The sequence below is a fragment of the Strix aluco genome, chromosome 18 (genome assembly GCF_031877795.1).
Source record: "Strix aluco isolate bStrAlu1 chromosome 18, bStrAlu1.hap1, whole genome shotgun sequence".
NCBI classification, from domain to species: domain Eukaryota; kingdom Metazoa; phylum Chordata; class Aves; order Strigiformes; family Strigidae; genus Strix; species Strix aluco.
The window spans coordinates 9,948,611-9,961,902 of NC_133948.1; the positions used below are offsets into that span (position 1 = coordinate 9,948,611).

The 13,292-nt window shown below is 39.1% G+C and overlaps 1 protein-coding gene across 1 annotated transcript in view; it reads left to right on the forward strand.

The window, feature by feature from the left end:
- The window catches only part of PPIL2 (peptidylprolyl isomerase like 2), a 71,371-nt gene that overhangs the window by 32,353 nt on the left and 25,726 nt on the right, over positions 1-13,292 (forward strand). Inside the window, exons 13-14 of the mRNA XM_074843996.1 lie at positions 11,586-11,675; positions 13,078-13,111. Of these exons, the coding sequence (XP_074700097.1) occupies positions 11,586-11,675; positions 13,078-13,111 (124 nt within the window). The remainder of the gene's footprint in view (positions 1-11,585; positions 11,676-13,077; positions 13,112-13,292) is intronic.

Genomic DNA, 13,292 nt, shown 5'->3' on the forward strand with positions numbered 1-13,292 from the left:
TGCGCTGGGAGAATGCATCTTTTTTTGCCTGGGAGAGAGAAAAAGGAGCAAACAGAACAAGCCTGCTAGCTTTCTCTTCTCTTCTCTTCCTTTCTCTCAAACAAGTAAGGAGCAAGATATGTGTAAACATCTCAGGCTGATCTATGGGAACAGTATGAGAATCTCCACAGCAGCCTATCATGCTAGTAATTCTGTAGGTCCCTGTCATCCCTACAGGTGTTTTCCATGCTCTTAAATAGTAACACTATGTAATAAGGCAAAAAGCAGAGGATGTTAGTACAGCAATATTTGGGGAAAGCAGCAGAATGAGCAGATTGCACTGAATCATTTGTTTTGCCATATGTTCTCAAACTGGCTCCTGGCTAATGCAGGCTGACTGCAGCTATTCTTATCAGCGTGGTTTTTTTGGCCATATGGGTGACCAGTGTCACTCAGTCCTGAGGACCTAGTCTCAATTGCTCAGTATAAACTTCCTGTATGATATCAATTGTGTTTCCTTTTTTCCAGCTGAATTCCTATTCATCTCCCTTTCACACACACTGCTTCCTCATGTACACACTGGAAGTGTGCACTGTTTTACACAACCAGACCTGCTTGAACACTGGCCTCTAGCCATCTGTTTTTTTCATTTCTTTGTGTTGATCAAATCTGTGTGAATTAAGCAGACCTTTGGCTCTGCAGAGGGGAAAAAGATATATATTTAGAATAAGTAGGAAAGACTTGCTGCTTTAAGGAGGTTTTCACAACATCCACTTTAGGTCATCATCCTAGGTCTATTAAATCAGTTCTTCCGGGAGGTGCTTGTTTTTCTCCCTTTACTATATAAGGAGTTTGTGCTTCTAACTTTGGTTTTCCTGAATCACACTGAGGTTAGGCATATAAGGTGGCTCAGTCCAGATAGAGCAAACATCTTACAGACATATAACACATATATAGGTCACAAACATATACACAGAACAGCTACAATGGTTCTATTGACATTGCAAAGACAGACATAGAAAATGGGGAAATGCCAAAATCAAGCCTTTCTAAACACATCCAGTTCACCCCGCTTGTGAATATGCATGGTAATAGTCTTAATTAATCACATGCTAAGTTTTTTAATCAGCTCTCCTGGCTTATTCAGTGCACAAGCTGAACCAGTTCTGGGAGCTGTTTGGAACTGTGTAGTGAAATGGTTTATATGCAGGTTTGGCTTTCCTTCAAAAGTGTAGAATGTGGGTAAGGTCCTTGGATGCAGGCAGGGGAACTGGACTCTATCATAATGCTCACCCAAATTAATGTTGCACAGACTTTTTGGTGCCTCACATTTCAGCCTTCATGGTTTTTTAATGTAGTTGGCATGGGTAGTACTCTGGCTTCTCAGAAAGAAATGGAGAAACAAATTTCAGCCCAAAGCACTGTATTGATACACACTAAGATCACCAGCAGATTTGGGAGCACTGGATTCAACATAGATCTGTGCTACTTGAGTGATTGAGAGAGCCAACAGCAGTATTAAGTTGTCATTGTTGTTTGAATTCAGACAAAATATGTGTGATTTGGGGAATTCATACATCTACTCTTTCAAGCAGTGCAACTGCAGGCACAAGTATATGATTTATAAGCCATATTACAGTGGTGCTTAGCTTCTGTTTTTGAAGACTGAACACTACCTGCCTGGTTGTTGTTTTGACCTGACCACAGGCTCCTTTTTTTAATTGCTGAGTGATATCCTGTGCTCTGGTTATTATGGAAGCCACCCTAGCAGTGGTTGTATTTGCACAGTACTGCAAATACGTGATTGTGAAATGGTTTAGGAAGCTTGAGGATGAAGTTGCTATATAAATATGACAAATGAATACCTGCGTCCAGAGGTAGGACTCACAACATTCACATTACATTTTAAAATAGTCTTACGGGTTGGAATTCAATATACATTTTGTGGTGAAGTCTTCTCACTGAAATAGAGAACAACAAGTGACATACTTGCCGTCTTAGAGTGTGTGCCAACTGAGTCTTCAATTGTATTTTCATGCCTATGGACTGTATTTAAGCAAAATATTCTTGCAGTTGTGCTCTCAGCAGTCTGCACTGCTTCTGAAGTCTACCCAGTATCTCTTTGTCCTCACTACCCCCCTTGGGTTCTTTCTCCCTCTCCCTTCACAGCTTTTTTGTCTCCTGTTCTTTCTTTCCCCTGTTGTGGTTTTTTTTTTTCTTTCCCCTGTTTTTTTTACTGCCTATCTGGCAGTATGGATTGTTTGGACTTCAGTCCATATGTACATGTGGAAACTTTTGTTTAAAAATAAATCTAGGGATCTTCATATACTAGTACTTTAAGGTGACAATCAGTAAGATTGATAGTGATGAGATTCTTCCTAGCACCAAAAACCTAATCATGAAATGTTTTGTATTGATCCAGGGGAGGAAATCAGTGCTGCAGTGTGATTGAAGTCATCAGTTACTTTGTGACAGGATTCAAAAAGAGAGCATGAAATAGGGCTAGAATCCAGATATTTTCTGTTTGAAATCACTTGTTCAGAGCACCAGAAAACTCCACTTAGGTTCCAGAAAGATGATGTGTGTTTTAAGTAATTGACCTGAGAAAAGGCAATAAAAAGACTTTGGAAGCTAAACTGGATTTTCTTCCACCCTTTTGTATTTGTGCCTTAAATGAGCAAAGGTACACTACTGTTCTCTCTTTGCATCAAAGCAGTGTCCCTAGTGCTCTTTGTTGCCATTTGTTTTTCTCCCAGTCGTCTTATTCAGATACAGTATGTTCCTCCTGATGGGGACTAATCAGATGGCCATTTGTTAGGGACATTTTCCAGGAAGCTGAGTTCAGCTGGGCATAAGCAACATTTGTTGTATACACTAATTGGAAATAAATTTACAAAAATTTTACTTGCCAGAAGTAATTCTGGCAAGTACAGAAGATTTAACAGTATCCAACAAGTGTTACTCTTTCAGCTCTAGTCTTATGCCTTGCCAAACAAATAAATTATGAAGAAATAACTGATGAAAGGCAATGAATGTCACTGGATTTCTTGTATTTTATTTACTGTGATTTTTCCAGTCCTCAAGTTCTTTTAACTGCTTTAATCAGGATGCTGCTGGGAACAACTGTGTATGTCATCCGTGTGTATTTTGCTGTATTAGTCACTATAGTGATGCAGCTCTACCTTGTAGGTGGTGGAGCAGCCTCCTAAGGCAGGGTGGACGCTTCACCCTGTGCAAAAAGTCAAATTGACTTGGATGTGGAAGTAGAAAAGCAGTGTGATGTAATGGATAGAGTGGAGAACTAGGAGCTGGTAAACCCTGAATTCTGTGCCTTTGCCACGGACTTACTGCATGATGTGGCTATATCATTTAGTTACAGATTTTTTTAAATCAGTGGTGTCCCATTTTTTATTTCACAATGAGCATAAATACGAGCATAATTCTGAATTCCCAGGCAATAACATGTGCCATAGATGCCTGGCTGCTGGAGTGCAGCTATGCGAATAACCTAGACTGCCTGTTGGAATCAGCAGCCCTGCATAAGAATAGACAGAGTAGCAGACTCTGAGTCTCTGCACCTGTGAAAGGGAATAAAAATTCCTGCCTTTGCATCTAGGTTGCTTTGAGGCTTTCTTGTTTAATGCTTGTACCTTTTTATTTTCATTGTGCCATGGAAATATATATATATATATATATATATATATATATATATATATATAAAAATTTAACACTCCAGAAGACCCTGTCAAAATGATTAACAGCAGGTTTGGTGTACTATCTCCCTTCTCTCCTTTGTGAGTTCTCTTCATACAAGTGGTCATGCTGGGGTAATGATCTGGTGGTTAAACACATGCCAGTGGTGGTAATTGAATACTAACCCATAACTGCCATGGCAGTTTTTGTAAATTCGCCTGCCTCTCTCAGGTTTAATACTTTAAGGTTTAAGGGCAAGTTGGCATAACAAAGAAGAATGTGAGATGGATTTTAAAGCTCCATCCAGCACTCCACAGATGCTTTTTGAGGTTTTAGGGCCTGGCAAACTCTGCTTAATGATGATGTCTTGGCATAACTATCTGAAGAAACCATTATTCTACAAATACTGATGTTTTAATCTTTTGAGGCCCTCTGACCTGTTAAATATGCCTGTGATCTATAAATGTGTAAGCCAGCTCCTGTTCTTTGAAATCATCTCTCCTATTGTGTGAGGGACTGTTCTGAAGATCAGAAGCCTGTAAACTTCTTATCCATTTCCAGTGGGAAAGAAGTGAGTTGCTGAAAAAATCCTTTGACCTCCTGACATGACAAGGTTCCCCAGTCTTTGCAGATGTCTCATTTTCTTTCTGATTTAAACGTCCATTCTACTCACTTTCTGTCAGTGTCATCGTGACACTGTCTGGCACATAACTGGCTGAGGTTTTGCCAGTGTCTGTTCACTCAGTAATATGGTTGTAGGGATGAAGTCTTGGCATGGTTGTAAATGACTGACTGACTTTTTTTTTTTTTAATCAAAATAGGTCATTGTAGGAAGAGCTGCAACTTCCAACTTTAAAGATTCTTGTCAACAGAAGCTAAAAACAAACAAACAAAACTGTCCTTTTCCAGTAGGAGAACAGCAAGATAAAAATGCTTGTTAGAGAGAATGTTGTTATTTCTTGGTGTTTTTTCCTCAAAGTGCTACAATGGCAGACAGATCTATTGCTTTTCTTTGTGGTTGGGAGTAGAATGGCTCTGCAGAGCCATATTGATTCACAGGTCACTTCTAGGTTGTTCTTAACTGACTAGAAGTTAATATTTTAAATATTTTTAACTTTGGGGGCATAACACCCATGCTTGAGAAAGGAGAAACATGTTAGTAGGAAATGCCTTATCTGGATGCTGCCACTGTATGCTTGTCCTTAGTGCTGTTTTGCAGCAGAGAAGGGGCAGTGGGAGTCTCCGATGTCCCCCACTGCCCGTGCCTGAATGGGACATTCAACGAGAGGTTCAGAAAGGTGCTTGGCCACCTCCCTGTGAACCTGTCCCTGCACCATGGGGCTTGCTGCCCTTGACTGTCTCTGCATGGTTTCCTGGCAGCCTTTGGCATTGGGTAATCAGTGGGAAGGCGTTTTGCACATTTGAACCTTTCTACCTCCCCAGCCCCCCTGACAAGCTGGATCTGGGGAGAGAATCAACTGTTACTGGATTGTGTCACTTGGTTTTTGACATTTGATGGTGCAGGCATCCCATACCAGCTGTGTCTGCCACTTAGTGATCCCAAACCTGAGGATGAGGCGGGTGGTTTGGAGTTACACAGCTGCTGCTCTTCATCTTTCTCTGACGTGTTTCTTGCTTGTACCTCGGCTCCTCTGATGAGAGCAGGGTGACCTTGGGAGGCTGACAGCTACCAGAGCTTCACTGTCTAGCACGGGAGTGGTTACAGGTTACATCTCCTGAAAAGGTGGAATTTATGTGCAGTCAGCTGCAGACTGACGAAATGCCAGGGAGCTGCCATGGGACCTGCAATACTCCAAGTTTTACAGCTGCTGGAGGTTGCTCAAGTAATTAAAGTTGCATCCTCATTTGCACTGTACCTACCAGTGCTATGTTATGCTTGCAGGCCCCATCCTCATCAGCACCCATCCCTGCACTGCACTGTCTGACAAGCTCCTCAACCCTCGTGTGACTGACAAATTTGAGGGAGGCGAGAGGATTGTTTTCTTTTCTACTACTGCAATAAATAAAAGTTAGAGGAAAAGTAATGACTGTGGCTAGGGATGATGACTCTGCCTCTGGAGAGTTAGTAGTTAACATTGACAAATTAGATGAGTGAATTAGATGCCTTGCTTAAATTGAGTTGTGCTCAGCTAAACTGATTGATTGTCCCTGTATTTGCAAAAAAGTGAGAAATGAAACTGGAGTATGTAACATTTTTATTGGCATCTTGTCTAAGCTGAGCATCTTGCTTAGATTTTGAAAAAGTTTTTGGTAGCATTGTTAATGTCAGTATTGTGGAAGAAATGCCTTTGAAAAGTGAAATTTAACTATCTGCTGGAATCTTTGCTAAATAGCTAATTAAATTATAGTGGGTTCCTGTGTGATGAGAATGCAATAATTCTGCTCTTTGTTCTAAGCAAACTTCGAGGCTTTGAGGTAGCAAAATAAGCAAATGTTTGCTATCAAGTCAGCAATCTATTACCCGAAGCATAGTTTGCTTGTTCTGATTCTTTTTTAATATCAGTAAGAGTCCGGCCAAGCGTTTTACTCCACAATGCCCTGATGCTTTCATCTCTCCAGTGCTCTCTCACTGGAACAGTGCTCTTCTGATCATAGACCACAAATTGACCCGAACGCGTTTGCTCACTGTGTGACCAGATTGAGAATGGTGTCCCTTATATGAACCGTGTCTTCTCTGAACTGAACCACCGTAGGCAGCAGTTGTTTCCCACTGTAACCTGCCACCAGCTCAACTCCTCTCGCATGTAGGGGAACTGTTAGCAGGAAAATGGAGCTGGCAGGGGTTGATGTTCGGGTCTATAGTAAATGTTTCTCCTGAAGGAAATATTATGGACTTCCCACAGTGAAATTCTCCCTGTGTTTTTGCAGTGGGCTTTGTGGAGTTCTTTTGTCCCTCTTGCTCTGAAACAAATGGGAGTGTGCACCTAGTCCATTGGTGCAAAGTGAAGCAGGGTAGCTTAAATTGCCTTCCAGTGCAGTATTATGCATTGAAACGCACTAAAAATATTTATATGTCTGGTTTCTTTTCATGACTTAGTGGAGGGAACAGACATTGCACCTGATAGATGGTGATTCCTGAAACTGCTCCATTACAGTTGCCTCTGACTAAGCCCTAAATAAAGCCAAGCTTTTGTTAGGGTGAGTTCTTTCCTGTGGGATGTGCAGGCTATGAGGGTTGCAGATTGAAAGGGATGGGGAGAACTGAGTGTAAACCTTACCAAATCACCTCTTTATGGGCTCACGCATTAGGAAAGTTGCTAGAATGAACAATTACAAGAGTAAAAATGCTCTATTAAAAAAAAAAAGGTAGTAAAAGGACTAAAGCAAAACAAAATCCACCTTGCATTTTAAAGGAGATCTATATTTAAAAAAATTGCAGGCTTCGTTTGAAGCCTTAGAAATTCCCATCACTAGTTCATGCCTCTTAGTAGCGGGATTCTGGCATTTGTGTGATAAGATGAAGGCTCTAGAATGCGATTTTAATTTGTGAGGAAAGAGCTTTTCATTATTTCTGCTTTGAAACATAGGGTTAATGAGCATATATCAAGGCTCTGTAGTTTAGTGCAACTACTACAGTTCATCCAATTTAGAGAGGCAAAAAAGAAATAAAAGGGAAGTGGAATTAGCACAAGGAAATTATACAGATGTGTGAGTGACAGCTTCTGAATGCTTAGTGTGAAATTTCTCTTCAAGGTTCATGCAGATCCTCAAGGGATGGAGCATTTTGAAATGATTAGCTCTTCACATAGTAAAGCCTTCTTCCTTGCAGTCATGGCAACAACTCAGAAGCTTCTCTCTTTTCCCATCTCCCGTACCTTGGCAACAGGAGTGCCGCAGGTTTTTAATCTACTTCTGGTTGGCTCTTCAGTTGCCCAATACAAATTCCGAGTTAAGGTAACTTTTACAAATGTAATGACCCATTTTAACTGATGAGAAAGGAGAGCTGCAAACTGAGAAATCAGATAGTGACCTGGCTTGGTTTCTTACTCCTCAGGTCTCAGGATGCAGCAAAGAGAGATGAATTTTGCTTGGTTTAGAGCCACCCTTGCTGGCAAAAAGGAAACTAAAATTGGCTCGGTTAAATCTGCATTTCTCCTAGAACTTTATAGTAAAGAGTCAGGGTTTTCTCTGTTTTGCTTTGGTTTTCTAAATTGTATATTCCTTTCTTCAGTGTTTTCCTCAGTATCCCTGATTTCACATCAGCCTCTTGTCACTGCTGTGTTTGCATGGTCATTCTTAGTAGCAGTCTCTCTTTAATCCTGAAATTTGTCTGGGCCTAGTAACTGGTAGAGTGCTGGCATTTCCATGTAGAGTTACCTACTAAGTGTGTTAGCTAAATGGAGACTTAAACATAATTATGAAACCATTGGGCTGTTGCCCCATTAAATATACATGTCTGTGAGCCAAGCAAAGCATTTGTGTCATCTTCTGGGATAAGTATTCTTCTGGATTCCTGTCTCAAACTGTTTATTAAAAAGTTACCACTTGTCTTGGGTGTGAATTTTCAACAGTTGAAAGACAGTTATCTGGCATCTACAAAGTAAACAGAAAGCATGGTTGGAGCAGGAGACTCATTTTCAGTGTAAGAAAGATTTTTTTTTTTTTCTTACTGTTTGTCATTTGGAGAGAGAAGGGTCTTTAAGTTGAAGGACATCATAGAGAGACACTTACATGGTTCCAACTTTACCAAAGAAAAGGAGAATTTCTCAGGGCTGTCTGTCCTGCCACACTCTTTGGACAGAAAAGCCTTCCACAGTTTTTAAATTTGACTTCTTAGGGCTATCACTGCATCATTCTGAGAAGATATTGCAGTAGATTTAAAAGATAACCTTTTTTTCTGTCGGTGGCTTTCGGATCAACAGGTTAACAAATCAAGGTGGCATTTTTCCTTGACTTTGTTACATAGAAGTCTAGGTCATAGTCAGCAGATTAAAATAATTTAAATCATTTCCTGCTTAATATAAAAGGAATAAAGAGGGATAAGTTAGCTGCTGCTGTTGAGGTCAATTTGAGACAAGAACAGCCAGGAGTAAAAAGAAAGCCTGGAGCCCATTGTCAATAATGAGGCAACAAGAAACAGGCATTGCTTCCTGGACTTCTGCATTTCCAGGTGCCTTGACCATCCCCTCCTCCTTTAGAAATGGTGTGAGGCAAGTGGTGTGGAAGGAGTTTCTGAAGAAATAGACAGTTTTGCATTCCAAGACTGTGAGTCTGACATCTTCCACAAGGTCTTACACTCAAATAACAAAGTCAGGTTTGTTTATATATATATTTCTCATCAGTCTTTGTAGTTGGAACAAAGACTTCAAAGACTGGCCTTGTTTATATGGTCAATACAGAACGTAACTTCATTACTGAGGACCTATACCTTCCCCATAAACGTCAAGCCTTTTTCTCCTTCTTGGACAGGATGCTGCTTTAAAAAGTCCCTGAAATGTGCTTGGCAGTTTGAGATTTGGCAAGAACATTAACTGCTTTGAATAAATCAGATACTCTGAGCCAGATATTCTAGATCAACTGCATGACTGAAACTGGGGTTTATTACTGATTGAATGCAAACCTTTTTATTTGTGTCTATTAAAAAGCACCATAAAAGGTAATGGCAATGTTGCTAAGGAACTGTTTACCTGCCAAATGTATCTGTGTGATGCATGACGTGACCATGGGAACCAATTTGGTGGCAATTAAAAGAAAACCTTGCAGTGAAATGATTATTGCATGTATACTAAATATTTCTGCAGTTGCATTTGAAAAGCTTGTTTCTGGGAAAAGGTATAATAACTAGAAATCCATATAGAGAGAAGGGTCACCATAGGGCCTGCATAAAAAATACATCACTGGAGTCAGGTTTTTTGATGTATATTTTACAAATCGTGTTTTGAAAATAAATAGGAAATCTGTATTGGGTTATCAACTTTGTGCAAATTTAAAACAGTGTGGTATGTATTCCTAGGGGACTCATTCTTTTGCCTGATTTCATTTTTTGTAAAAAATTAATTAAAGGTTGCCCTATTCCCCCCCGAGAACTTATTAACTATGTCTCTCTCTCCAAAGAGTGCTTGGTTCTCATGAGATAAAGTGCCTTAGGCTAAAAGCTGCTGATTCCATTTCTGATTCCTAAAGAAATTTTTTTAACTTATTTTTATCCTTACTGGCATGTTTCATGAGTGATAACTAATAGCACTACATTCGGATCAAGGCTGTTAGGATGTTATCTTATAAAGGAAGCATACTCTGCACAAATGATTCTTCAGGGGTTGAATTTTACTTTAAAGGTTATGTACAAAGATTATTTTCAAGCATATATGTCCAATTCAAAGAAAAATTTTCAAATTTGCTATAAACATTTAAACTGTAGGAAAACCTCCTATTGCTTGAAACAGTTTTTATGGAATATATATACTTACGAGTTGCCCTCAGGATGCTACCAAAATACATGTCCTAGTGGCATTCTACCATAAACCCATTATGGTATCATTACCATTTTATCCCAGTGATGAATTATATAGGAAACATGAGATAATAGCTGGTGTAAGATTATGCTAGAATTTGTTTATTTTTCCAGTTATGGCCCAGCTGACAACTGTCATCTATAACTGTGTAGAGTAAATAAGAAGGAATCATTATAAAGAATTTATAATGGCAGGTACAGTTTGTTTGGATAATTGAGAAACATTTCAGTGTCAATAAAGTGGGGTGCAAATGATTGTGTTTCAGATGAGAATATATAGAAAATTGAAGTTCTGTATGGTTCCAGATGAATACTTGTATGGATCTGCTTTAAAAAGACAGAGATTATCTCATCCTTAAATGATTGTAATTGGGCTTGCCTTATTTTTTTGCTTTTAAGTCACTTCAGGTTGCATGGCTCAGTCTTGCTCTGTCTCTCTGCAGCTCTGACCAAGAATGATGTCATACCAATGCAAAGTGAATCAGTCAGTGTCTTTCAGAAAGAGCCTTAAGTCTTGTGTGTGTTCATTTACAGACATTGTGACTCATCGTGGGGCTTTACTTGCAAGCACATACAACAATAAGGATATTTTCAAGGCCTATAACAACTTGTGATTAGTTATAAGCATTCTTTTGTAAAACTGGAATATATTTATGCACATAATCCACAGTGGGGCTGGAAAACATGTCCAAGTATAGAAAACAGGCTGTTTCTGTACTTGTATTTGTACATCTGAAATTATTTTGGTATTGCAGAGAAGAGAATCCGTACAATTACAGTGGAAGGATAATTAGGTAGACAGGTTTTTCAGAAGGTACTGTTTGAATGCCATGGCTCATAAATTCAAATAAATAGCTTTAATTTGCACTGTTAAAACAAATTAGAAGTTGGCAATATATTTAGCATCTCTTTTTTTTTGAGGTTTTTGAAAATAACTTGTCTTTTTTACTTTTCCTATGATCCATGACTTGTGAGGTCAGGCCCATTTTTAATTCCAAGTGGTAAAGAGGACCAAATGCTTCTCTCCCAGTTACCTTCAATGTGCTCACTTTGAAATAGTGGAGCAGAGAAGTCAGATTCTTTCTTACTCTGGGAAATTAGTGCTAAGGGGGTGCTAGAAGTACCCCTTTGGAACAGGATTATGATACACTGCTGGAGCTAAGTTACTTGAAAGTCTCTGAGCTTACCTGCTTTCACCATCATTATGTGTACTGGGAGCTCACATTAGAAGGTCTGGGTTTAATTTATTTGACGCAGTGTGTGTCTAAAAGAGCATATATTATACTTTTTTTTTTCCTCTAATCAGAGACTCATTCCTCTTCAAGTCCTGCATGATTGTTTCTTTGTAAGGCACAAATGAAAAGTGGTTCTTGTAAACAGTGTAATGACCAATTTGATTGTCTAAAGGTATTCCTTAATTAAAACTTCGTTTGTCTTTCAGACACCCCGAACATGTGAAAACTTTATCAAATTGTGCAAGAAGAACTATTATGATGGAACAATTTTTCACAGATCAATTCGTAATTTTGTGGTGAGTACTGAACAAATACTGCGTAATGCACAGTATGTGATGTCCTCAAAATATTTATTTAGCTTAATTCAGTTTTAGTTTCTTCCATGCATGACAACTTACAATATATTAAATATACCATCAGAATTAGGATTGTTCTAACTTACTAGTCTTACTAACAACTGTCTCTGACTACTAGTGTCACTTGGAGCATCAGTGCATTTAGTAGTGCTTTCACTAGCATTCCAGACAAGCCTTTGAGAGTCATTGCCTTAGCGCATAGCACTTGTTATCTTCCCCAAGCTGTGGGTGGGTGGTTAATGAACAGGAGAGAGAGATGGGGAGGGATGGAGGGGGAAAGGGAGAGAGAGAAATGCTAATTTGGTAAGTAATGCTGTGGCCAGTTGAAATCCCACTCAGATGAAACTTTAGAAAGCAGCTGAATTTCTGTTTCAGGTTGTGGTACTTGAATACTGTCAGATCATCCTTTCCTGTGTGTGCTCCAGGACTAGGTGCCCAGGCTTTCTTTGTGAAGGAGTTAAAGAGTGCCTAGTGAACCAGAAAGTTGACTTTTGTAGTCAAAGCTCTTTATTTACATAGGTCTGGTCCAGGCAGCTTGGGATATTGTAGCTGTCCTGTTACTTCCTTTCAGAAGAATTAATAACCTGATCCTGAAGGCAGAGCACATCTTTCAGGGGACATCACTGAATGTTACATTCTGTCCTGTCATCCTTAAAAAAAAGCTTTTTTTTATTTTGACAGTACTGAATATCTCAGTTCATAGTTAAACTCACAATTAAAATTGTGCTTGTGTGCTATTAGTCTAAAACTAGTCATGTCACGCTCCATCTACTGGCATTAGAATATAGAATATTATTTCTGTAGATCTTGCATGTATATACAGCGATTAATTTTGTGGCTGAAAGATTGGTTTCACATGAGGATTTTCTCTACTGCAGATAATGAGGGGGTTACTGGGAAATTCAGATTCAGATACAGAAAATATTCCGTATTCCCTCATTTCTTGCCTTCCCATCATGTGGAGAATTGGTAGCAAAATGTAGAGCCTTTTCAGTTTCAGAAGCAATGCATCATCAGTTAAAAAGCAGGTTATGACTCAGCACATAATAGAAAGGATGATTTGGTTAACCCATTTGAGACTGTTTATTTTCCCTATTTACCCACAAGAGACCTATTATTTTTATAAAACTGTCATTCTGCCCTCAGATAAGTAATGTAGGAGCTGACAGCCAGCTGATAAAAGCAGCTCCAAATAAGTGGTAATGGTTTCCTTGTTGCTAACTTGTCAACATGACACAATATAGAAGGAAGAAAATTGAGCAGAATTGGCTTTTATGGCTTGTATTTAATGTCTTTCACACAGATATGTACGTAACCTATTGATTTAATTTTAATTCTGCAGATCCAAGGAGGTGATCCAACCGGAACAGGAACAGGTAAGGTTGAGTTTGAATCAAGTAAACTGTTTTCACTTCATGTACTGTGTTGTTACATTCATTTTCAGACACCTTGTAGATTAAAATTCTCTAAATGATGATATGTGGTATATTGTGAGTATTTCTACTTTAAAGCAGCGGGTTTAATTGCTGTATTTTTATAACCATTTTAACTATGCTC